The sequence below is a fragment of the Ictalurus furcatus genome, chromosome 26 (assembly GCF_023375685.1).
Source record: "Ictalurus furcatus strain D&B chromosome 26, Billie_1.0, whole genome shotgun sequence".
NCBI classification, from domain to species: Eukaryota; Metazoa; Chordata; class Actinopteri; order Siluriformes; family Ictaluridae; genus Ictalurus; species Ictalurus furcatus.
In genome coordinates this window covers 1,822,268-1,848,026 of record NC_071280.1, presented here as the reverse complement: position 1 = coordinate 1,848,026, position 25,759 = coordinate 1,822,268, and the positions used below count along the sequence as shown (strand labels likewise).

The 25,759-nt window shown below is 46.0% G+C and overlaps 1 protein-coding gene across 5 annotated transcripts in view; it reads right to left on the bottom strand.

Moving 5' to 3' along the window:
* Positions 1 to 669: 669 nt before the first annotated feature.
* Positions 670 to 25,759, bottom strand: part of hecw2b (HECT, C2 and WW domain containing E3 ubiquitin protein ligase 2b) — a 31,285-nt gene continuing 6,195 nt past the window's right edge. For 3 of the 5 annotated variants that reach the window (XM_053616021.1, XM_053616023.1, XM_053616025.1), the window contains 29 exons: positions 20,108 to 21,008; positions 17,127 to 17,234; positions 16,844 to 16,938; positions 14,959 to 15,031; positions 14,298 to 14,467; positions 13,835 to 13,977; positions 13,605 to 13,705; positions 12,156 to 12,781; positions 11,783 to 12,074; positions 11,581 to 11,682; positions 11,294 to 11,444; positions 11,062 to 11,162; positions 10,795 to 10,919; positions 10,297 to 10,482; positions 9,966 to 10,100; positions 9,718 to 9,820; positions 8,094 to 8,190; positions 6,728 to 6,811; positions 6,539 to 6,648; positions 5,926 to 6,046; positions 5,716 to 5,829; positions 5,220 to 5,372; positions 3,834 to 3,932; positions 3,612 to 3,741; positions 3,225 to 3,371; positions 2,882 to 2,996; positions 2,700 to 2,785; positions 2,484 to 2,596; positions 670 to 2,170 (listed from right to left, as the gene is read on the bottom strand). In XM_053616021.1, coding sequence (XP_053471996.1) covers positions 2,059 to 2,170; positions 2,484 to 2,596; positions 2,700 to 2,785; positions 2,882 to 2,996; positions 3,225 to 3,371; positions 3,612 to 3,741; positions 3,834 to 3,932; positions 5,220 to 5,372; positions 5,716 to 5,829; positions 5,926 to 6,046; positions 6,539 to 6,648; positions 6,728 to 6,811; positions 8,094 to 8,190; positions 9,718 to 9,820; positions 9,966 to 10,100; positions 10,297 to 10,482; positions 10,795 to 10,919; positions 11,062 to 11,162; positions 11,294 to 11,444; positions 11,581 to 11,682; positions 11,783 to 12,074; positions 12,156 to 12,781; positions 13,605 to 13,705; positions 13,835 to 13,977; positions 14,298 to 14,467; positions 14,959 to 15,031; positions 16,844 to 16,938; positions 17,127 to 17,234; positions 20,108 to 20,417 — 4,302 coding nt within the window. In that variant the 5' untranslated portion in view covers positions 20,418 to 21,008 and the 3' untranslated portion in view covers positions 670 to 2,058. Of the gene's footprint in view, positions 2,171 to 2,483; positions 2,597 to 2,699; positions 2,786 to 2,881; positions 2,997 to 3,224; positions 3,372 to 3,611; positions 3,742 to 3,833; positions 3,933 to 5,219; positions 5,373 to 5,715; positions 5,830 to 5,925; positions 6,047 to 6,538; positions 6,649 to 6,727; positions 6,812 to 8,093; positions 8,191 to 9,717; positions 9,821 to 9,965; positions 10,101 to 10,296; positions 10,483 to 10,794; positions 10,920 to 11,061; positions 11,163 to 11,293; positions 11,445 to 11,580; positions 11,683 to 11,782; positions 12,075 to 12,155; positions 12,782 to 13,604; positions 13,706 to 13,834; positions 13,978 to 14,297; positions 14,468 to 14,958; positions 15,032 to 16,843; positions 16,939 to 17,126; positions 17,235 to 20,107; positions 21,009 to 21,891; positions 24,721 to 25,759 lie in introns of those variants that run through there. The other 2 variants (XM_053616024.1, XM_053616022.1) reach the window with 2 other exon arrangements.

Below are 25,759 nucleotides of genomic sequence, written 5' to 3'. Positions count from 1 at the left end.
TTTGATTGGTCGAGGGGAAAAAAAAAACGAAAAAAAATACAAACATGTATGGCATTGTGACGCTTATAGAATGGGCTTCCTCTCATTCAAGAGGGGAGAGAAAATCCAAACCGGGGCGGTCGAGGTAATCAGGTGATCACACAGCCAGCTCCATGAAGACGAGCTCTGTGAAGAAGGTAGAAGAACTCGAGTGTCCTGCACGGAGCCCTGACCTCGACCCCACTGAACACCTTCGGGATGAACTGGAACGGGTTCACTACGAGCAAACGTTAACACTGTTACCATCGTCACTCAAAATATGATAAAGGACAGCGTTATCTACTGTATAGTTATAATACCAAGTCACCGAGCAGACAAATCTCCACATTTACGTACAGGACGTACGTTTAGCGAGCCCTCCATGTTGAAATTACACATACAGCTAGGGCAAACAACAACAACAAACACTTTTCCAAGCTATTTAGGTCATAAAAGGTCATATCATGGTCAATATTAGGATTTTTCTAAATAGATATCGTCATGATGTAGTTAATATTGCACGAACAGATATTTAGGCAGTTTAGAAAACGATGTCTGCACGTATGTGAGGCTGAAATAAGGTGGAGAGAGTCATCCTGGCACTCACTGTAGCTCTGTGCAGCGCTCACACTTCCGGGTCAACCTGAGATGACAGGTAGAGGTCAAATGAGAGAAATTAAATACACTTTAAGACATTTGTATGCATTATAGAATGGTTAAATCTCAGGTATTTCAGCTTTGCACTTCTGGTTTGTGTTTAAACGCTTGGCAGACCCGTGGACGCGGATATAAATTAGACTCGTTTACGTTTTTATGGGATGAGCACACTGTGGGTAATAAATAGAATTTAGGAAAGAAAAAAAAATAGGGTTGTCGGTGGTTTCTAAGTCAAGTGTCGACTCGTGCTTCCGAGTCCCATCGTGAGACGTCCGGCAAAGTGGTCTCGGTCCGAATCCTCGAAGCCTTCGTCCTGTTTCGGTTTGGGAAAATAAGACACACGGAAGCCACAACGTAATCAACGTTTTCTTTTTACTTTCAGATGAGTGCAAAAACTGACAAGAGCACTATGAAAAAGAAGTCAAGGAAGGAGGGGTGGGGGGCTGGGGTGGGGTGTAAGGAATTTCAGGACGGCCCACGCCAATCCCTGAACCTTTGGTACATTCAGTGCAACTGAAATAGCATAAATCAATAGAATAGTATGAGAAAAGCCTGGACTGGATTGAACCGATGATGATGATGATGATGATGATAATTCGTTCCAGCCGATTTTTACAGACGACTGTGTTTTACCCCCCCCCGCAAAAAAACATTCGGATAGAACTGCGAGCGTACGACGGCAGTGTAGAGAAGAATCCGTAGGAACTCGCTCGTCGAAGTCTGATTTGACTCCTCCTTCAGATTCGGTCAGACGGAGCAGGATCGGACGCATGTTCCTACTCCGTTTCTCTGTGCAACACATATACTCGAGGAAACCCGAGAGGTTCGTGTCTCGAGATTTACCGCACTCTGCCCCGTAGGAGGCAGCACAGAGCACGTATAAACATATTTAACAATATCGAAATATGTTCATGTGTATACATTTCAAACGGTGCATTGAGATTGAGCGCGCGTGTGTGTGTTGATATAAGAAAGCGCTGATATATATATATATATATATATATATGGAAATGTGTCATCGTTGTGGCTGATTATAAAAAGTTTTTTTTGCAGAAGGGTCTCTTGGGTAACAAAAGGGTGAAAAGTCGGATTCCCGAGACGACGTCCGAGCGTTTACGGCGTTTTCCCAGACAAAAAAAGCATTCAAAAAGGACTCTCGACTGCTGCCGTCTTGAGATTTGAACCGACGACCTTTCTGGTCTTCCCGTCCAACCCGATCATTTTAATCCCAGGTGCGCGCTCTGCTCTCGCTCCCAACTGCCTGTGAGGATTCGCTCTGCTCGTCGCTGATTGGTGCACGGAAACGGATAAGAAAAAACAAAACGCGTTTAGCTGACAGCTCCTGAAGAATCGCGCAGACGCCGGGGGTGGGGGGGTCAAAGTTCACTCCAAACCGAAAGTGCTGGTCTCCTCTACCGCGGTCAGCATCTTCTCGTACAGCATGGAGAACGAGGGGTACGGCGGCAGGTCGAGACGATTAAAGCACGTGTGAGCCCTGTTAAAACAGTTAAAGACGATATTAGACAGACGGTATACGTTATCGTTTCTATAGTAACAGTTCATTCACTTTTCTCATTACTTTGGCATTTCACTATTATTTATTTATTTATTTATTTAATGCTCTTTCTTGTGCTCGGTCATGTTTTTTGGCATGTGTCACGTACTGAGGCTTATCGTTCTGATATGTTTTTCCCCCTCAAAAGCTGAAGAAATGAGAGAAAGAGACGACGCCAGATGTAGAAAAAACAGTGCACGGTTCGTTTTTCCTAACCGGATTACTTCGAAAACGCACCAAGCTGCTGAATTACCTGGGTAATGATGAGATCTTGCCCCACTTCTCCACGCAGAAGCGGCGAGGGCCGTTGCTACCCCTGAGTGAGGCGAAACCTTCGTAGGGAATGCTGGAGGTCCCCGTTACAAACTAACACAAACACAAAGAAATAGATCAATATAAACTGCTACAGCACTTAAACAAGTGGACCATGTGTGTGTGTGTTTGTGTATGTGTGTGTGTGTGCGCTCACCTGAAGCAACCTCAGCCTCTGTTCATTATTGAATCTCTCCACCGCTGCCCAGAACCAGCGGATTACAATGTGGTTGTCATGGTAACCTGGACAGAACCATCAATCAGCATACATATGTGTGGGTGTGTGTGTGTGTGTGTGTGTGTGTGTGTGGTGATACACTATAGAGGTGCTCTTGTTACCTCCTCGATATTCAGTGTTGTTCCTCCAGTCACTCAGATCGATCTCTGCCGTGCCAGCGATCACCAGCTCCAGCTCCCGGGCGTCGAACACGGACACGAGCCGAGCGTCTACCACCTGCACACACACACATTTCTATTTGCTCGACTGGCTTATCCAAAGTGACGTAACTGAGCAGGGAACTCCTCTGTCCTGAAAACTTACAAGCTTTTATCTCCGACATTGGAGACTCCTTGCTATAGAAATGTTGCTATAGAAACGCTAATGTGGTAGAACGAGTGCGTTGACGTAAAGCGCGCTACTGTCGAGAGTTCTAGAAAACGAATCGACACAAACAGGAGGTACCTCGTAGAAGCCTCGCACCAAGCTCTCGGTCTGCTGAACAACCCCTCTCTCGATCCGCCACTTCACCATGCGCTCGATGTACTCCTTCTTGTTCTTCTCTGAAACAGGGATGTTGGCGCCGCCAGGCTTCAGCTCTCGCTCGGTGATCTGGAAACATGACGTATACAACGAGCAATAAGGTGAAACACGTGCTAATAACACACACCGTATCATTTATGAGAAACACCTACGCAGTGTCACTCGTTAATAAAATTTTTTTTTTTTAAAAATAGTGAATTTTTTTGTAAAAGCTGAAAAGCTACTGAGCTTCTGGGTTTCCTCAAATGATGTTATGCTGTCTTGGTGCTGTGCTGCCCAAACTTTTACACGAGCAACGCGCCAACGAACCTGTCCGAACACTTCCTCGTTAACGGTGAACGTGAGGTCCAGCATGTCCTCGATGTCGTTGTCCTTCATCCACTGCAAGCTCTGGTGAAATTCCTCGTCCAGGTACTCTAAATCACTGAGATCGCATGGACTAGCGACAGACAGACCGGAATGGGGGGGGGGGGCTCATTAGAAGTCTCGTTTGCATAAATAAATGTTTGTGTAGTGCTCGTGTCTACTCACATGCGCAGTAGACCCTTGTAGAAAGGTCGCGTGAAAAAGGCATCGAGCAGGTACTGATGGATAAGAGCCAGGCCGAGGATGCGGCCACTGAATCGAAACCTCGAGACAGGATAGATCGAGACGTATAAATATGGACACTCTATACAGCTCAAGCGTTTCGTTCAATCCTTTCATCAGTTATGTAGTGTAATTGCATGATGCCAAAAAATTACCACTGCAGAAAACACCACTGCGAAAAAAGGTACAGTGCCCTCCACTCTGCTCTCATGGATCTCAAACACGACAGAGTTATAAATAAAATAAAAAAAAATGTCTTTGTTAAAATTGTGTGTGCGTCAATTATGGTCACCCCTATGAATTCATATGAGAAGAATATGTTTGAAGTATATTCCCATCGATATTTAAAAAATGTAAACAATTTGTACACCTGTGAGACTAGGACTAGGTTTGAAGAAAAAAGCCTCTACTCTCATCCAAAAACAAACTAGAGCGTCTTCAGTGTGCCGACACTACTGGAACTTCAAATGGGATCGGGTTCTACGGTCAGATGAAACCAAAATAGAGCTTTTTGGTAATAAACACCAGAGGAGGTTTCGGAGCACACAGAGAGGTAGCCGTATGGAAAAGTACCTCATGTCCACGGTTAAATATGGAGGGGGATCTTTAATGTTTTGGGGCTGTTTTTCTGCCAGAGGACCTGGACATTTTGTTAGGATACATGGCATCATGGACTCTATCAATATGAACAGATATTAAATGAAAACCTGACTGCCTCTGACAGAAAGCTTCAAATGGGCCGTGGTTGGATCTTCCAGCAGGACGATGATCCAAAACATCATCAAAACCAACACAGAAATGGTTTACTGACCACAAAATCAAGGTCCTGCCCTGACCATCCCAGTCCCCTGACCTGAACCCCATAGAAAACCTGTGGGGTGAACTGAAGAGGAGAGTCCACCAGCGTGGACCTCGAAATGTGAAGGATCTGGAGAGATTCTGTATGGAGGAACGCTCTCAGATCCCTCGCCATGTATTCTCCAACCTCATCAGGCGTTATAGGAGAAGACTCAGAGCTGTTATCTTGGCACTGACTAAAAGGGTGCCGAGAATTGTTGCACACCTATATTTGATAAACCTGTGTTATGTTTGCAATTGTTTGATATCCATGAGAGCAGAGTATTTCTGTGAATTATTTTAAAACAAAAAATCAAAAGGTTAAACAATAGACAATTTTTCACAGCATTCGTCTGCCCATGTTTACGGAGGGTTAGTGGAGGGCGCCGTAAAATAAACCATAAAGCAATAACATGACAATAATGACGTAATGTCTACATTCTGATAAGTTTCTCCTCAATAAAACAGCTACAGCTGTAAAGTTTCTCAGACCATTCATGATGATTGTCGACGAAGGCGGACATGGGGCTGATCTGGACAGTGTAGGTGTCGTTGGCCGAGTACTCGAACAGGCCGTAGTAGGGGTTAAAGAGCTCGCGCGACACCAGGAAAAAGAACTCTCTGGAAGGGCCGCTGTAATCCAGCCTGTGAACACGACGACGAATTTGGCTCATTATTCAGAACGGTCACTAGATGGTACAGGTGAGCGATATGAGAAAAATATCATGTCGTGACACTTTCTACGATACACGATATGCATCATGAGAGCTAGGACAGAGAACAACACAAATTCAATTTAAAAAAATATAACATCTCATCACCTGCTTCTGGAGTTGCAGGTATTACATATAAATAATGATGATATTTCAGACAACAATCGCAGAAAAAATGCTATCCTTGTATTGACACCAACAAAGTGACACCCCTTTGTTTTTGTTTTGTTTTCCTCCCTGTAATACAGCCAGCATGCCAAGCGTTTTTCACTGACCCCTCCTCTCCGACAAAGCTGACGTAAAGTTTACTTCGCTGCAAGTCCTTCCTGGAGTAGCACATGATCTGGTTGAACGCGTCTTCCAGCAAGTGGTCTCGGCGCATGATCAGTCTGAAACGAAATCAGATCGGCGTGAGCGTCAGCGTGCACCGACGTGCGAGAACGTGCGCGTTTATGCCGATCTTAACGTGTGTCGCGGGTGCTTACTTGACTTTCCCCGGCCCCTGGCCGTAGCCCTTGGTCTCGAGCTTGCGGTAGAAATTGCGGAGTTTGGCCTCGAAGTCTCGCTTGTACGGCGCAGGAGCGCGTGCGTTGGCTCGTTGTGTGCCTGAGAGAAAGGTCACGTTTTATAGTACAATTACGTATGTGGTGTCACTTATTATGAACGTGAGACAGAGGACATGTTGAAAAGAGCTTTCAGTTACAGCTTGGCCAAGGGTCCATGAAAAATTGGCATGCCATTATTTAGTTGGAGATCAACCAGTTCACCATGGACCTGAAGCTTTTCGTGATTTGACTCGATTTTCTCATTTACTGATTCCACCAAAGAACATTTAACCTTGATTTGATAACTGCATGAATGACCAAGTGCCCTGTTCCTAATAAAGTGGCCAGTGTGTGTACACACTATATTGTGTGTGTGTGTGTGTATATTATATATATATATATATATATATATACACACACACACACATTATATATATATATATATATATATATATATAAAAAGGAGAACCAATGTTCTAGTAATTTTGCCTTCCTTTGGTATTAGTGCATTTTTCGATGTACGTATATGAAAGAAAGAACAGGAAAGACTCACCAGGCGAGTTCTGCGGGGAGGAAACCGGAGAACCCCGTGGAGACTGACAGTAGCTGGGGTGTAATAAGGCATGGGGGGGCACGTACGACATCACTTCCTCTTCAAACAGGCTGGGGAATCGAATATGAGAGCGACAGTCATTCACCGGACGCTGAGGGAGAGTCCGGTGCGGCGGACGCGGAAACTTACCTCAGCAAAATGACCAAATCTGCATCGCTGGAGAGACGCACCAAGCCGGCCGTGCCCTCGTTTCGGATAAACTGCACCTTCTCCCTGCAAACGCAAACAGGATAACGACATTCACAACGTGACCCGAGAGAATTCCCTTCTAAAGAAATCGCACCGAAGGGGATTACAGAATACCATCTGATTATACGTTTCTATTTTTTTTACTGCTTGGACTAGCAAAGCGGCTAACATGAGCTAATCTGACAGGATTCCTATCAGGATTATTATTATTATTTAAAAAATTTTTTAAATCACATCGATGAATAGTTAGACTGCTAACTAACATGAGATAACTGACAGAATTTCTAAGTCATATTCATAAACGTTTATAGTTTTTACTGTTTACACTAGGTAGTTAACGGATCTGACAGGATTTCCGTGAGGGAAACACATTTTTTTTTTTTATCATTTTACTGTTTATCCTAGCTCGCTAGCTAGCATAAGCGGAGTCGGCAGAATTTCCGAGAGGATTTCTAAGCCATATTCGTACAATTTGATCCGTTTACTGCTTATGCTAGCTAAGTCGCTTACGTAAGCTAATCCGACAGGATTCCTGTGAGGATGCTAGCGCACCGTTTCTGACAGGATTTCTAAGCCATATTCAGAAATATTTAGACATTTTACTGCTTATACTAGCTAGTTAACTAGCCAACTTCTCTGACAGGATTTCCGTGAGGGATTGTAAGCATTAATCATACATTTTTAGAATTTCCAAGCTAACACTGGCTAAACATGAGCTAAGCTGGCAGGATTTCCGAGCGATCTTTTTTTTTTTTTACTGCTTATACTAGCTAGTTCACTAACTGACTAATCTGACATATTCATACAGTGTAATACTACTTCTGTGAGGATTTTTATATATTATATTGACATTATACTGACAGTCATACCCTCACAGACCGCTAGCTAGCTAACTAACAGAATTTCTGAGAGGATTTTTAAGCTATAAACTATCATTTTACTGCTTAATAAACCCTTTACTAGCTAGTTAAATTAGCTAACTAATCTGACAGGATTTCTGTGAGGGTTTTCGAATACTCACTAGCTAGCTAACATGGGCTAACCTGACAAGCTTTTTGAGAGTATTTTCATCTATATCCTTAAGTTTGTTTGGGTTTTTTTTTTAAATCGATGTACTGCTTATACTAGCTAGATAGCTAAAATAATATAATCTGACAGGATTTCTGAGAGAATTTAAAATTCATATCCAAATCATATTTATCTTTAGGTCATATTATAATAATATGGTAATATATAATAATATAATGTAATATAATAAAATCCTGTTTGTGGTATAATGATCTTTATCTGTATGTATATTAAGTACCTGAGTGAGTGATTCCTATTGAACTCGGGCTGTCTCTCCTGCAGGATCTCAAAGATGTTCGGCTGCCTTAAAAAGGCCACAATCTTATCGTTGTAGGCTGCAAATGTGAAATGTTCAATAAGTTTACATCTTCAAAACATATTCAGGCTTCAAATGATCAATTACGTCTGAATAAGGAATGAATCAATACCGCTACTGGTATCAGTCTACTCGTCCTTGTAAAAAATTTTTTATTTTTTTTTAAATACAAAAAATAAAATGCTCCGTTCGATATCAAATAGTACTATGTTACTGAGGCTAGCGTGCCTAGTTGTTGTGCTAATGAACAGGCAACACAAAATGATGGCGATCTGGACGCATTTCACAATGAACGACGGACAAACTCCTCCCAGTGATAATGCGCCGAATCGTCCGGCAGACGGCTGAATGCTCATCTTGAGCAAAGTTTCGAGAAGGAAGTTTCTGCCGGGTTCCAGTTCTCTTTATTTTGAGTCAAACAAGCACGGTAACTGAGACTAGCACCTTTTGTCTGCGACGGCTCTTGTTTCCCCTGCTGCATTCCTTGAACTGGTGGCCATTGTTCATGATCATCAATACCTGAGGTGTGGACTTTTCTTCATCTCTGTGATAATGAAGTCAAGTCACGTGGCACAAAAGTGGCTTATTTATTGTCATTTCAACCACATAAAGCTGGTGCAGTACACAGTGAAACGAAACAACCTTCATCCAGGACCATGAAGCTACATAAAACAACATGCTAACCACATGAGACGACATGGGAAAATAAATAAATAAATAAATAAATAAATGGCCTAAAGTGCATGTGCAAACACCACAAGACAGTACAGTAACTACTAAAACGGGACAATGGGCACAGTGACAGTGTACTGTATACGACCAGCACACAGTTCTAGTGTGGAAGTGTCCAATGTAACAGGTAACGCAAGAAAAATGATAGTGTCTGATTTGGAACAGTTATGCTTGATTGGATTAGAGTCTGTGGGCGGGCTCCTAGAACTGCAAACTTTCGCATACTTTGTTTAAGACTGTAGCCGCGTTCACGCCGTCTCGTAATTACTGTAAATACAAGATTCCGACTTCCGGGGGGAAAAAAAGGCGTTCGTGTGCTCGCAGGTACTTGTAACTTGTAAACTAGGAATTTTCGGAGAGCTCCGACTTGTACCACCTGACGCCGTGCTCAAACTGGCGGCGGCTTCGGCGGTACGACGTAGTTAAGTAGTTATCTCGTAATATTTCTGTGTAATAATTTGTGTAACTGACTATTATTTAACATAAGATTTATCTGAAAATAAACGAAAGACGTACAAGTCGGTCTAACAACGTCGTCGTGCGCGTCTCGCGCGGATTCGTTTGATCCCGGGTCCGAGGACGCGAAAGGCTCCGCGCAGAACGTCCGGGTTGTCGTCAAGTAATTCCGGCGTCACGTGAACGCGCGCAGAGTGCTTCGTCTCCACCGCTAACGTCTGCCCCGTAAAACGTTTGTAAATCTACACTGTACAGAGCCCTTGTTTAGAACTGATGACTGATACCAAAACAATTTTTAATAAATGCATCCCTAGTCTGAGTGAACCGATCATCAATTACACATGAGCACCAAACATACCGACAGGTACGAGATCCTGGCACTGATTGCGACCGGCAGCGCTGAAGGTGTTAGACGGCCGGGGTAGGACAGGGGGCCCGGCGTGACGTGGCTCATCACCCACCTGCAACACACATTCACTCGTCTCAGTCTCGGTCACACCTGACTGGTTATCGCACTTTTTACGTGTAGAAAGCGTCAGAGCGAGTTAATTCATCAAAACTACGCACTATGATATATTTGTCTTAGAAACATGGTTTGGTTCACACCTCTCCAGCACTGTGGCTGCGCTGGCGGCTCAGGTGCTGGCGGTGGGCGAGCAGGCCGCTGGGCCGAGCGCTTTGCAGAGGCAACCGCGGGTCTATGAAGGTGGTGGCGCGGCAGTTGTGGTCCACGAAAAACGGCTGGAGAAACAAACGACCGTGTTTTGTTTGGTTGTTACTACGTCAGTGAAATTATCTTTGCACAATGTGGCGCTCGCGAGTATAAACCTAGCGGCGCTGGTGGTTTGTGACTGCGACTGAATCCCAGTCTGAGAGTTGAGAGAATGCTAAAAGGTGAATGCGTAAAGCGGAGGAGATGACGGGCAGCGAGGCCGACCTTGCCGGTGTGGTCGTGTTTCATTTCCCAGCCGCGCGGCAGCTCCAGCTGCTTGTTGGCGAACAAGTTGAGGAAGGTCACCAGGTCGCGGTTGTGCTGGTAGCGTTCGAAGTGATGCGTGTCACGCCGCACCTTGCTGATCATGTGCTTCAGACACGTGTTACTCGTAAACATGCGGTAGGCACTCTAAGAGAGGACAGGAGAGGAGAGGAGATAGAAACGAGATGTTGTAAGTAAGCAGCCTTCATAGGTACAAGACTTTCAAATGAATCAGGACGTTTCGCCTGTCCTCCCTTGTAAATCTGTTTTTTTGAGTCTCTTGAAGTTAAGACAGAAAAAAACTACAACAGATATTTATATTTAACGTCCAAGTTACCGGAACTCTTTATTTCCTGAAAAAAATACTTTCTGGAGCAGCCTGTCCCTGTCTACACACACACACACACACACACACACACACACCATACCATAATCTCTGGAGTGGAGAGAGGGACTCACGGGGTTGGAGTGGAGCACGCCGAAGAAGTCGGGGCTGGTGAGAAATTTGGCGCTGGGTGACTGGAGCAGCAACGAGAGGCGTGAGCAATAGTTAGCAGCTCCTACCGCTACGTCCCTGCGGTACTCTGGACAACAAAAGGGCGTGTCCTGAAGTGTTTTATTCCTTTTATACCACAGCAACTTGTGTGTGACATGGAAATATGTGCATTTCAGATTGTATACAAGAGTGCCCGATCTTAGTGTGTGTGTGTGTGTGTGTGTGTGTACCAGGAATGGTGTGCTGCATCAGGTCTGTGTCCTCCGAGGGCATCTCAGCCGCCTGCTCCTCTGTGCGCTCGTTGGTCATTGTTCTCCGGATACTCTGATACCTGAATGGTTGTCGGTGAGGAGAATGGAAACGATGACGAGATGATGTAATCGGAATATTTTATCAGGGTGGAAAGTGTTTGAGAGTTAGTGTGAATGTCTTCAGATCAAGTGAACGTGTGTGTGCGCTGACCGTCGGTTCAACTGCTCCATCTGCTGGATGGAATTGGATCTCTGCAGGACCTGAGGAGCAGCCGGAGCTGTGGGTCGCTGCCAGGTGGTGGTCCTATTCACGTGATCTACGTAAAAGATTCTCCCGTGGCTGTCGATGCGGGCCTCCCAGTCTGCAGCGTGCGTGCGTGCGCGCGCACACACACACACACACACACACACACACACACACCGTCCTGGTGAAGGTGGAGAACTCAAATACAATTAGATATGCTACACTCTCCCTGGTCACTACGTATGCACACTCACTTGGTGGCAGCGGTTCGTCCACTCTCTGGTAGCGGCTGATGTCGTGACGTACGGCTGGAAGAGAGCGTGCAGTCTGATGACCGTTCACCTGAGCGCTGGCTCCTACAGGAACGCATCCAAATCCACTATATTATATTTAACCAACCAAAATATTTATTTATATAAAAATTGCTTCTTTTTTTTTTTAATGGAAATTTGATACCCGACTCGCCGTCCGTTTCCGCCGAATCAGTTCTCCGTCGTCCTGATGACTCCGCCCCCTCTGCCTGTGACTCCTCCACTGACGCTAGCAAGCTCTGCCTTCTCCTCCACACCTCGCCCTCCTCCTGCCCGTTGGCTTCGTTAGGCTGTTCCTGAGAGACACCGGGCTCTGATTGGCCAGCTGCGGAAGCTCCGCCCACTGCGCTAGTTACACCAGAGGAGGCTTCGGAAACGGAGGCTTCGTTCGCTACAATGACCTCCTCGCTCACGCCCTCTTTGGCTGCATCTTTATCCTACAGGAAGTTGAGTTTGTACAAGTTGGCACATATGCAAAACTTAGCATTTTAACAAGATATCAAGTACAAGACTCTCACTTGAGCTGGTGGATTCAGGGATGCAGGCCGGGGCTGGGGCAGGGGCAGGGCTGATGCACTAGCCGCTCCCTCTTGGCTCACTTCCGCTCCACCATTTTGGCTCTTCGCAGTGCTGCGACTCGACTGTGATGCTGCTGCTTCTTCACTACTGGTGGGACTCCCCTCCCCTTCTGTTTTAGACCCCTCCCTCTGCTCCTGTTCAGACGCTACTCCGTTGGCCATCCCCTGACAGACGTGTGCTTCCTCATCATCATCTGAGTCGATGTGCAGCATGGCGTTGAGCCGCGTGTCAGTGGGGAAGCTGGACCGCAGTTTGGGCGACGCCGCTCCCAGGGGCCGATCTCCGGGGCCATCCGGAGCCTCGATGGTGTCCAGATAATCGTTGCGAGAGGTCTGCCTTTGGGCGTGTCCCGAACTGACGACTACATCCCTATGACTGCGCTCTTCCTCAACTTCCGACGGACCTTCGTCAGTCCTAAAGGCCTCGTTGTGGAGAGATCCCTCAGAGCCGGTTGGAGACGCAGCCCTGGGGATGCGGGAGGATGGAGGGACCACGTCCTCGTCATCAGAAGGGCTGCCTGGGTCTCCGTTCACAGATGAGGCACCCAAGAGCGAGCCCATAACATCTGATGAAATTATATCAAATATATTAGCTACGATGTACATGCATTACCCTACGTAGTTCTCCTTGTTCACCGCCAACCGTTTATCCGCACTCATACACTTCCACCTGTTCACCCCACCTCCTAGTTATTTACTCCCGTTCCCTTCTACATGTTCACTTTCACTCGTTCACACCCATTCCCTCCCACCTGTACGCTGCCCGTCCTCTCACTCGCTCGAGTACACTCGCCTTCGATCCCGATCGTATGTTCCCCGTCGTTCCCACACTGTCTACCCCAGTCGCACACGACCTCTCTCGCGTTCTCTTAATCATTCAGCGTCACTAATACAGTCTCACTCATTTCACTCCACTCATTTACTGCTTTTGCTCGTTTCCTTGGGTTAGCTCCACTCGTTCATTCCCACTCATTCAGCCCCGCTCATTCACTCCTGTTGGTTCATCCCGATTGGTTCACGCCCACTTGTTCACGCCCTCTCATTCAGCCCCACTTGTTCGTTCCCATTGGTTTAGCCCCACTAGTTCCCTCCGACTAATACAGCCGTACTCTTTCGCTCCAAAACATTCAAGCTCTTGTTGTAAATTTTATTGGTTCAGCCCCACCCATTCACTCCCACTGGTTCACTCCTACTCATTTCCTCCTGTTTTCAGCCCCACTCTTTTACTCCCATTGGTTTAGCCCTTTTCATTCACTCCCATCGGTTTAGCCCCGTTCGTTCACTCTCGCTCATTCACTCCACTCGTTTATCCTCACTAATTCACCCCCACCGGTTCAGCCCCATTCGATCGCTCCGCTGGTTCGGCCCTGCTTGTTTACTCCTACTCACCCTCGTGTCCAGTAGATGTGATCTCCACTCTGAACTGAAGTTGACCGCTCACGTGGTCCGTAGGCAAACGGCGACACAAAGTATAGCTTACAGGCTGATCCCTGGGTCAAACACACACACACACCATATATGGGTAACTGCAATATATCTTAATATATGAAAAAATAAACTTTGGAATCTACAAATCCTATCAAAGATAATATATTTGCCGTTGGCGCAATCTGACGAACCCTGCTGCATGCCTCTCCAGAAGCCTCTGCACAGGTATCGTCAGCTGACCCAAAAAGCGCTTGATGATTGGCCGACTCTTTGCAAATTTGTCCTTCACCACGATCTCCAGAACATCCGTCATGAGCGCGACGAAGGTGTACTTCTGCACGAGGGCAGACAAAGATATAATTGTCTTATATCCTAAGCAGAGCGCATGAATAGTGAATAGGAAGTAAGTAGGGATTCAGATTTGCTGCACAAAGATGCACTGATGATGACGACGATGCTTGCTGAGTAATAAGTCTAATATTTACAAATGTCTTTAGAAGAACGCTATATTTATGCGTCTGTTCATTTTCAAATAGTCATCGACTTATGCAAATGACATGTAAATTAGTGATAAGTGGGTGGGGCCTCGTGTTCAGTCTGCACTTTGATTAAGACTGGACATCGTGTATTTGTGTGTGTGTGTGTGTGTGTGACCTCTCCGTGCCACACAGGGTTGGTGGTGTTGGAGATGATGGAGGCTCGTCTCTCTTGGCCGTGGTGTGTGAAGGCAGGGAAGCCGCTGCGTTTTCCAGGCTGGATGCTCATCTTCAGATACGGGTCCGGATTGAAGAACATGCCTTTCTTTAGGCCCTGAGCTCTGATATCTTCCAAACACACACACACACACACACACACACACACACACACGCATTATCAAGGCTGTGCATTAAGCCGAAACAAACAGCCCAATTTGATGTATTATGACTGAATATATAGAATATATTCATAAATATTGGCACCCTCTGTAAAACTGTCTTTGTTGTTAGTTAGCTTATTACTATTTACATCTTTTTAGACATTTGTCACAACGAATGTGAAACTAAAAAAAGACACACAGACGTGACCGATGGTGCCACAGTAAATATTCCTGGGATATTACGGGCATCTTTTTAAAATTTCCTTTTGGAATTACAACCGTGGTGTAATGATCTGCTTTCACGATTTGCCAATCCACACCGGGTTTGCTTTCAACTTGTACTGACACGTTTTGTCCACAGGGAGGCAGCGCAGACGTGCGGGACATATACAGAAGTATAAATGTGTAAGCTTATACACAAAATGATACTTTAATTTCTTCACTCGTGTTTACGGACACCTGATAACGTGAAGCTGACGAGTTTCCGACAATGTTCCGTCACAGACTGGCCGTCCACTTGTCCTGGTCCAGCCTACGTCGGGGGGGGGCACACAGAGAGAGAGAGAGAGAGAGAGAGAGAGAGAGAGAGAGACACAGTTAAATCTAAACACACAGCTACACTCTTTCTGTTTTTTTCCTCCATGATCAAGAGCTGACCTGAGCAGAAATCACCCTTCACACTGAAAGCGGGACTACGCTAAGCTCGGACCATCTGGACACATGGCGTAATAAATCATAGCTGCGAGCCAGCCGAACACAATCACGGGATCAGCGCGCAGTTTCATGCAAGATGAATTTGTGCCAGCTGTTCGCACGGCACCCAGAGACAGATGTGGATACAGATGAGGAGGGGGGGGAGGAGGAAGGAGACGATTACGGTTCATGTAGTGCCTGTTCCTAAATTATTTAACTCCACTGCGGTGCACTTGCACATTAACACAGCCTCCTGACTCGATATTCGTGCAAACGCGCATGAAGACAGTAGTGTGTGAGCGGGAGAGATACCAATCACCAGTAAACAGAGGAGAAGAAGAAAAAGCACTTTAAAAACAAACCTTGTGTAATATTATTTATGAATATTATCAATTAATTTCCTTTGACACTCTGTCAGTCCTAGTGAAGGAGGCGTGTCCTTTTCTATATCAGTCCTAGTGAAGGAAGCGTGTCCTGTCCATCTGTCAGTCCTAGTGAAGGAGGCGTGTCCTTTTCTATATCAGTCCTAGTGAAGGAGGCGTGTCCAGTCCATCTGTCAGTCCTAGTGAAGGAGGCGTGTCCTTTTCTATATCAGTCCTAGTGAAGGAAGCGTGTCCTGTCCATCTGTCAGTCCTAGTGAAGGAGGCGTGTCCTTTTCTATATCAGTCCTAGTGAAGGAGGCGTGTCCAGTCCATCTGTCAGTCCTAGTGAAGGAGGCGTGTCCTTTCCATCATCTTTGTACCTGTATCTTAGTGAAGTAGGCGTGGCAAACCTTCTGCATATGTGCACAACTGCCCTGATCTCATGTGTGTGTGTGTGTGTGTGTGTGTGTGTGTGTGTGTGTGTGTGTACTTGGAAAAGTCTGCCAAAGCCTCAAGTTTCAGTGCTTTGTCTTTGTTAATGTCGACTAACCGCAACGCATCAAATATTCAAGCAATCACAATAACCAGCTTTCAGAACTGCGCAGAAGCATTTAGGTTCTTCAATAACAATCAGGTTTGTCAACCGAATCTTGAATTATTTATACGCTCCTGCTGCTTTTCAGTGGCGACATCATCCAGAAAGAGTGCGCGCACGTGTGTGTGTGTGTGTGTGTGAACTTTGCTCCAGTTCTGTGTACATCTCTCTTAAGTGCACATCAAAGCATTTCAGGGCAGGAGCATGTCAGGAGTCGGCGAATTCTCTGCATGCCAGCGAATCTGATACTCCCTCTGTGTAACTGACCGACTCACACCGCACTATATGCCTACGACGTTGTGCACTAAATCATTTCAAGCGTTCCTGAAGACAAATGATCCTAGTAAGCATGCTGCATAAACGATGAACATTGGTTTTGCCCTGTATGGTTGGTAAGAAGCTTGATTTGGAGAAACGCAGCCTTTTCTCAGCCTAGTGACGAATTCGTTAGGATGTTGGTGAAGGTTCTATCTAGAACCCTAGAAGTGATTTGAGCCAAAGTATGAGAAGGTTCCAACCCTTTTATAGCGTACTCGTCACTTTCGGGTATTTTCCTGGCTCTGGAAGGTAAGAGCAGATTTTCAGGTGATGTTTGCTAACACAACACAGTGGGACGTGAGGGATAATCAGGTACATGCCAAAAAAAAAAAAAAAAAAAAAACACACAGATGAACACACACACACACACACTCACCAGGACACCAGGGTTCTTTACAGTGATGCAGGGCGTCATCGCTCTTAAGGCTCCACTCACTCCGTGGTAATATTTGAAGCAGATTTTGGTCTCCGCTATGTACACACACACACACACACACGTATAAAAATGTCTTTTAAAAAAGCGTATTGTGAGGAGAGTGAAACACTCCAGGTAGTGTTTTTTTATTTTTATTTTATATAACCGCAGTTTTATTCTGATTATACGACAGCCATTTTGAAAGTTGTGGTAAAAAGTGTTGCAAATAATAAAACCCACTCACGCTCCATGAAATACGGCCCGGGCTCCAGTCTCCAGACGATCTGTCCCCTCTGTGTGCCATTGACGCCGCGGTTCTTTGAGTCCCACACGTTAGCCAGACACGTCTCGTCTGGGAATACGAGCCGGAAGCACAAACACCACACACACACACACACACACACACACACACACACACCACCTTAACATGTACGTTTTTTAAGCTACAGTAGGGCAGTGCGTCCCGCCCCGATGCCAGCCTTTCTTTTTCATTTACGAAGGAACAACGCGTTGTACTTTTATTCCTGCAAATAAATCTGAACGAGATTTGCGCTAATGAGGAGGAATGGGGTGGGGTGGGTGGGGGGTATAGCACTGTGCGCCGACACGCCCCCCCGGCCGACTCCCATCTGCCCTGCGGTATGAACCCGGACGTGTATGCTCGTGCGGCGGGGCATTACATTATAGTGGGTTCGGAAATTATCCAGAACACGTCCGTTTGCGCCTCTTTGGTGCATCCTGTTTTCTCCGATTATCTTGAAAACGTCTGGCAAATTCAACTGACTAGACATGATTTAGAAAGGTCAACACCTGCATGTGTATAAGGTGCATGCATAGGAAGTTTGGGACCACCAGGACTCTTTATAGAGGTGTAACTCAGTAACTGGTCTAGAAGGGCCAGGTGACCAAGAATGCCATGGCCAGTTCTTCTGGAAGTCTGTTGGATGGGAGAACCTGCCCAAAACCAGGGGTGCAAAACTTCGTCAAGCTATAATTGCAGCCAAAAGGTACTTAGACAAAAGTACTGACTGATCATCATAAAAATAAATAACCAGCGTGCAAAAACTCAAGTGGTTGAAAGCAGCCCCTCACTGGTGCAGATTAGCCTTGTCCGGCATGATCTAACGCTCCACGCGTTCAGCCTAAATCACTGCGCCGACTCTTCAACAGGACACAATTCACCCTCTGTCATATGACCGCGTAAAAATCAATCACAGCAAGCGTGAGCGTGCGGTAACCAACAGCTAGCAGCGTCTTCCTCCAGCTAACACCAGCACCCGTGACCTGAACGGGGAAAGAAATAATGGTCTCTTCTCTTCAACACTGTCTCTTTATAAATGCTAGATAGAGCTACTTACACAGCCATTATTAATCATTTATTAATCATTAAACACGGTTAGCTTGGGATGGAAAATTAGTAACTTGTGAAAATCAGAGAAATCCTTAGTTCATCTTCCACTCCACGGAGTCATGAAACTGCATCCGGAACCCAACCCTGCACTCTTGACTATTTCCCTCAGGAGCAATCGGAGCTGCTGTGTGACTGTAAATTTCACTCCAGAGAACGGCGGGTGATCGATGTCTGGCACTTTTCTCCGGGAGAGACCGTGATGGAATTTCCCTATACTGGATCGATTCCTCCACGAAGCGTGTAGCGGTAGCGCAAGGGGATCAGCTTTCGCCTGCTGACAGAACCAGACGACAGGGAAGTGCTACGGTGCTACGGACGAACGTGACCACGGCCAATCAGGAGTCACCACCGGTGCCTAGGATGCTTTTCGTAGTCATCCTGATCATGCTGAAATGCGTCATGGACTTGGGTTGTTGGCATCCAACGTCCTGTTTTGAGTATTTCAACCTGGAGGTCATGAACTCGGCATCGCGTTTCGACGACGTTACATCGTGGGGATATTATATGACCAAATAAGCCCTAATGGTGGCGCTAGAGTGCTTCAGTGGCACACACCTAAAGTAGGAAGTATTCATAAGAAGTATTATAATAAGAAGAAGAAGAAAAAGAAGGAACATACAATACCAACAGGATGCCTATGTACCTTTGGTGCTTGGCCCCCTAATAAAGAGTGTGTGCTTCCCATAGTGTATTTATCCTTTAAAAAAAAGAATTTTCTTATTTGTTAACTTAGAACAAGGTACGAGAAAACAACATTGTACTGTATGAGTAAATGACTTTGAAACCCTCGTGTGGCTAAATGCTAGTCCACGCACAAATACTACCAGCTATTCCCAGAAATAGCGCACGTCACTGTGTTATTGAGCTGAGCCTGGTCCACGCGTCCTTTTCACCCTTTTTAATCAGACCTCTCAGAAATCATGGGCTCTTTAAACCTCCGATCGGTGCCAAGTAATTACGCTTCACCTTTATCATGAGTAACATGTCAGTCAGAGTGATGGGTAAAAGGCATGGCTGCTATCATGCCGCTGACTCAGCGGTTTTTCCCTCCCACGTTCCCTCACTGGCTTTATACAGAGCTCGTACTCTGTCTCTCTCCCCCTCTCTTCCCCCCCCCCCCACACACACACACCCACCCTGCTTTCACATTTCCGGCTCAGTGGAGCGTCAAAGTACAGGATTATATTGTTCACGGCATCCCTTGTCCTCTACTGTATCACGTCCGGCTAAAAGGGACAGATAAACGCCTTCCCCCGGCGAATTCGCTCCACCGCAACGGTGCAACCCTTCTCACCCGTCACCTAATTTCTCTCGAAATATACTCTACGTGCCACCCGGAAGAAACAAGGTGTTAATAATACGCCGTTATGCTAGCTGACTTGAACAGCATGAGTAAAAAATAATAATAATAATAATAATAATAATAATAATAATTCAGCGAGCAGGCTCAAAGGCTTTCTGTACAATTCCTGCGCGAATTCTGTCGCTCGATCAAAGATGGCGGATCTCACGGCAACCGTTTCTATCTGAAGAGCGCGCGTTGAATGCGTATTTACGATATCGGTCACGTAAATCATCCCAAAAAAAAAACAAACAATACAACCGAAATGATGTTAAGAATTGGAATCAGAGCAAATTTGATGCGTTTGGTTTAAACACTGCAGTGAAAGCGCACCTAGCCTAGACGCCATCCCTATAACGCCAATTAAAATTGGTTCTAAGCGCACCCATCCTCTACACCCGTGTCCGTCGGCTATAAAAATATTAAACCAGCCCCAGAATTGGTACAAATCCCCAATCTATCCACGTCTCACCAATGTGGTAGAGCCCGATCCAGTCTGTGGCATCCACCTCCTCCTTGATGTCCCAGGAGATGACGAGGTTCTGTCCTCTTCCCAAGGTGAACTGATAGGTGGAGGCAGTAAGGGAGGAGCGGCTGTCTGACGTGACCAGATCCGTATCACTGTTGGCCCGTTGTAGGCCCATCATCTCGGTTGCAGCACCTCCTCTGGATGTTCCACCGCTGCCATTACTGCGCAGGTTTTCCGGTCCCAGTGTGTATCGCATGTGCGGGCTGCGCCTCCGCACCACCAGAAGGTGCTCTCGCGCTGTGCTGGTGGCCATGGAGGGGTGAGGGGTGGGGTGGCTTGGGGTAGGGTGAGGAGAAGGGATGGGCTGATGGGGGCGGGAACGGGGAGGGAGGACAGCTGTGGCCAGCGAGGGGCGAATGGTGGAAGCTGGGTGAACAACGGGATGAAGAAAGAAAGGCCTAAACGGCCTGAGGGAAGTGAGGAGAGAACTGGGATGTGACCCGACGAGGGCCAACAAACCCTCTTAGTCCTCTACTGTCTCTACAGGCGGCGTCCACAACACCAAGTGGCCTCCGCTTTTTCCTTTGACCTCACAGCATTTGAAAGGGAACATTCACTCAGACAGAGACATGGGGACTTACTGAACCCCCATTCAGAGGGCTGCTAGTGCAAATGTAGATCCTCAGAGTTCAGCCATATTCAGCAGCTTCATGAAACATCAGAACCAACGGATAGGACAAGCTCCAGGAACTGTCCTGATGTCATTTTCTGTCCAATCTGTTAAAGGTTCCGCGACAAACCACCGAGTCAAGAAAGGAAGTGACGAGACAAGTTGGTCAACCTGATCAGTTAAGGTCCTCGTGGTCCACGTCGTGGCCTCAAAGTCACACATATAAGCAGATACCTAGAAGACAAAAGAGAAGATGATGGGTAAGACTTTTATACATGTAGTCAGGGTGCAAACAAATCAACTGAAGTCGATGGTGATGATAAAGTGAAAGATCTGCCACTCGCCAATCCTCTGCAAACTGGAAAAGTCCAGAATATTCCATGAACTGTAATCAATTTTAGTGAGCAATCACATTATGCATCTTAGCAAAAGACTAAAGGAAAAAGAAAAGGCTTTTAAGCTCTACCAAGACTCTTCCGGTAATTATTCTGAGCGGCAGAAGTTGTTGATGAGTAGTGTAACCGGTTTCCTTTTCTAAGGGAATGACAGGTAGAATGAGAGCACTAGGGCGGTAGAGGGATAAGCTAGAATCTATCTACCGTATCAGTGGAGAAGCAGACTGCTCTGTCTGATCTAAACGCACATCTGTGGATTTCTTCATCCACACGCCCCAAACCCAACCTGAAGCATCACTTGTACAGAATTTTCTGACCTACTCGGCCTAGACCTCCTATTCTGATGTCTGCTTCTCCACCCACCCACCCATCCATCCATCCACCCATCCATCCATCCATCCATCTACCCAAATCCCAACCTGAAGCATCATTTACACACGATTTTCTGGCCCTGCATGGCCTAGACATCTTGTTCTAATCTATCTGCACGTCTATCTGTTTCTCCATCCACCCTTTCAACCCTCTGTCCATTTCTTAACCGCCCCAAACCCAAACCTGAAGCAGCACATGTACAGAATCTTCTGCCCTGCTTTGCCTACACCTGAAATCATGCTCTGAGCTATCTGTTGGTTTCTTCACCCCTCCATCCATCCAACTGTTCACCCCTCCATCTGCCCCAAACCCAACCTGAAGCATGACTTTTCCAGGATTTTAGGACCTACTTGGTGTAGACATCCTGTTCTGATCTGTCTGCACGTCTGTCTGTTTCTCCATCTGTCCATCCATCCCAAAACACACCTTCACGTCATCACTTGTACAGACTCTTCTGCCCGACTTGGCCTCTGGAATCCTCCATCACATTATACCCTTCCTCACCCTCTCTCTCTCTCTCTCTCTCTTTCTCAGCCCTGCTTTCTAAAAAGAAAAAAAAAAAAGTGTCGATAAGCATGATTTTCCTCGGAGGATCCTAAATTAGCTTCCTCTGCCTGAGCTGTTGGGAAGGACGGTGAGGCACGGCAGAACACGACTCGCCCAAACATCCTGCTTACACCTCAGCTTTTCCGGCCGTTTGGTCCTGGTTTATTTGACGGAATACATAACAGTTAGGGAAGCAAAAAGATACGAGACGAGTTTATTTCATAACTAAAGCAGAATAATACACGCGCACAGATGGACAAGGCGGAAAAGATTACAAGTGTAAGGAAAGCAGGCGTGAGGGAGAGCAGAAGGCACGGCCGCGTCTGGTGACAGAAAACCGGCTTAGATTAGCATGTTGTACTAGTTTATACTGGTTAACTACAAACACTAAACCATGGTCTTGTCGGTCTCAGCCAATCGTAGTAAGGCCTCGTCTCGGCTCCACGGACACGGGATATTTTTCTTCGGTCCGCGTGACGCGTGCTGTAAATTCACAAGCACCGAGCGTTCCTATTTTAACAAGAGGCGGTGATCACGAGGAGGAGCGAAGAAAGCAGACAGGTGAGTAAAACTCCGTCCTGCGCTGGAGAAAGAGCGGCGGAGAAATGACGTTTTCCCAGCGTCTTCTTAAGACTGCCGTTGAGGACAGCGTGTATTCACAGACATCTGAACAGATGGCAAACGACGAAAGCAGCTCTGCGCTCTGTGAAATGTCGAGAGGAGGAACGGCAGCATCTTCCTGCGACACCCGACACGGGCGACCCGATAAAACAGCTTTACGGCGTATAAACCGCGTCTTTATCCGAGAGCGCCGAGAACCCGAGACGAGGGGACGGATTCTTCTTTCGGCTCCCGAGAGCACGCTCTAAAAAAAAAAAAAATCACGTCGATGTGGGGCTGCGATCTTACAGGAAACTCGAGCACCCGTTAAAACGCTACCGTTTCCGGATGCGTGATTAACACGCGACTACACGGTGAGGAAAACAAAAACAAACCTGCAGTCATGTCTGGATATTAGATTTCCATATTACGGTAAAATGCTTTCTCGTGCGTCGTAACGCATTTAAAAAGAAAACCCATCGATATTTAGTTGCCTGCTCGTCAGTACACCAAGAAGTCTCGAACTTCTCTTCTTCTCCTAATCCTAAATAAAACTGTTAAATAGATCATAACGAGTATTAACTGGCACCGTTTGAAAGCCCCGCCCCCTTTCCTCCAAGTGCTCTTGACTGGACTCTCGATTCTCCCATTCAGGTTTCGAACTGTGAACTATGTCTACTCCTTAAACAGATCAGTGGAGCGACCAGGCGGCATATTTAGCCAATTTTCCCCTCATAAGTGAAGCGCAACAGACCCTTCGCTTATCGTGTGGAATGGAACGTTCAGTTATGGATTACTCAACGGATTTACAGAAAAGCTGTCACGTCACTTCCTGTGGTACCACCCAACTGACTTCATCTCCTTCCCTACACACAGATACAATAGCTCCTACCGCTACACCGCCTTTGCTTATATTACACATTTCCGCACGTATTTAGGTATTATTGTCAAATCGGTAACTGACAAAATTGCTTGATCAGTTCTATCTGTTTGAAATTTCCCCTTTAGGATATTTAATCACATGTGAACTGCATGTGTAATATCTCAAAAACATCCGTTACCTTTTCTTAATCAGCCGGTTAGCCAGCAACCGCTTATGCTATCCCTTAAATTACACTATAGCTACAGTGGCACTTTTGAGTTAGAGGTGCACCCGCTTAACCGATTCAGCAAAGCCTAAACTCCAGGCGAAGACCGTGAATTCGATCGCAGGCTTTCACTGTTTACGATCCGCCTCGACAAACGGCGTCAGCGGTAATGGGCGCCCCAGACAGGAAGTGCCGAGAAGTGTGCATGAGGTCATCTCTTAGATGAAACCAGAGCTCCGCTCGCATTAGCAGGGCTGAAGTGATGGAACGCACACTCAATGAACCTGCATCACTCTCATCCACACCTCCGAGAATCTGGCAGAGAAGAACCTGATATCAGCTCCATCTTTCTAATGGCATTAGGACAGAAGGATAGAAGTATCTACAGTGCAGAACTGGACAGAATGTGTTTTAGGTGTAACAGGAAGAGTGTGTCATTACTGCATGATAAATGCACAAGCCAAAATCTTTAGTCTCTGCTTATTTAAGTTGGGAAAATACTAGAATACTTGTTGGACTTTTTGAAAGCACTAATCACCCCTTAGCCACCACTTAGCCTATCACCACTGTTCCCAACAATCACTGATCACCACTGTTCAAACATGACCAATCACTGATCACCACTGTTCCCAATAACTAAATCACCACTGCTCCCAACAATCACTGATCACCGCTGTTCAAAAATGACCAATCACTGATCACCACTGTTACCAACAATCACTGATCACCACTGTTCAAAAATGACCAATCACTGATCACCACTGTTCCCAATAACTAAATCACCACTGCTCCCAACAATCACTGATCACCGCTGTTCAAAAATGACCAATCACTGATCACCACTGTTCCCAATGACCAATCACTGCTCACCAGTTTCCAATAACTAATCACCACTGCTCCCAACAATCACTGATCACTTCTGTTCCCAATAACTAATCACCACTGCTCCCAATAATCACTGATCACCACTGTTCAAAAATGACCAATCACTGATCACCACTGTTACCAACAATCACTGATCACCACTGTTCCCAATGACCAATCACTGCTCACCAGTTTCCAATAACTAATCACCACTGCTCCCAACAATCACTGATCACTGCTGTTCCCAATAACTAATCACCACTGCTCCCAACAATCACTGATCACCACTGTTCAAAAATGACCAATCACTGATCACCACTGTTCCCAATGACCAATCACCAGTTTCCAATAACTAATCACCGCTGCTCCCAACAATCACTGATCACCATTGTTCCCAATAACTAATCACCACTGCTCCCAACAATCACTGATCACCGCTGTTCAAAAATGACCAATCACTGATCACCACTGTTACCAACAATCACTGATCACCACTGTTCAAAAATGACCAATCACTGATCACCACTGTTCCCAATAACTAAATCACCACTGCTCCCAACAATCACTGATCACCGCTGTTCAAAAATGACCAATCACTGATCACCACTGTTACCAACAATCACTGATCACCACTGTTCAAAAATGACCAATCACTGATCACCACTGTTCCCAATAACTAAATCACCACTGCTCCCAACAATCACTGATCACCGCTGTTCAAAAATGACCAATCACTGATCACCACTGTTCCCAATGACCAATCACTGCTCACCAGTTTCCAATAACTAATCACCACTGCTCCCAACAATCACTGATCACTTCTGTTCCCAATAACTAATCACCACTGCTCCCAACAATCACTGATCACCACTGTTCAAAAATGACCAATCACTGATCACCACTGTTACCAACAATCACTGATCACCACTGTTCCCAATGACCAATCACTGCTCACCAGTTTCCAATAACTAATCACCACTGCTCCCAACAATCACTGATCACTGCTGTTCCCAATAACTAATCACCACTGCTCCCAACAATCACTGATCACCACTGCTCAAAAATGACCAATCACTGATCACCACTGTTCCCAACAATCACTGATCACCACTGTTCCCAA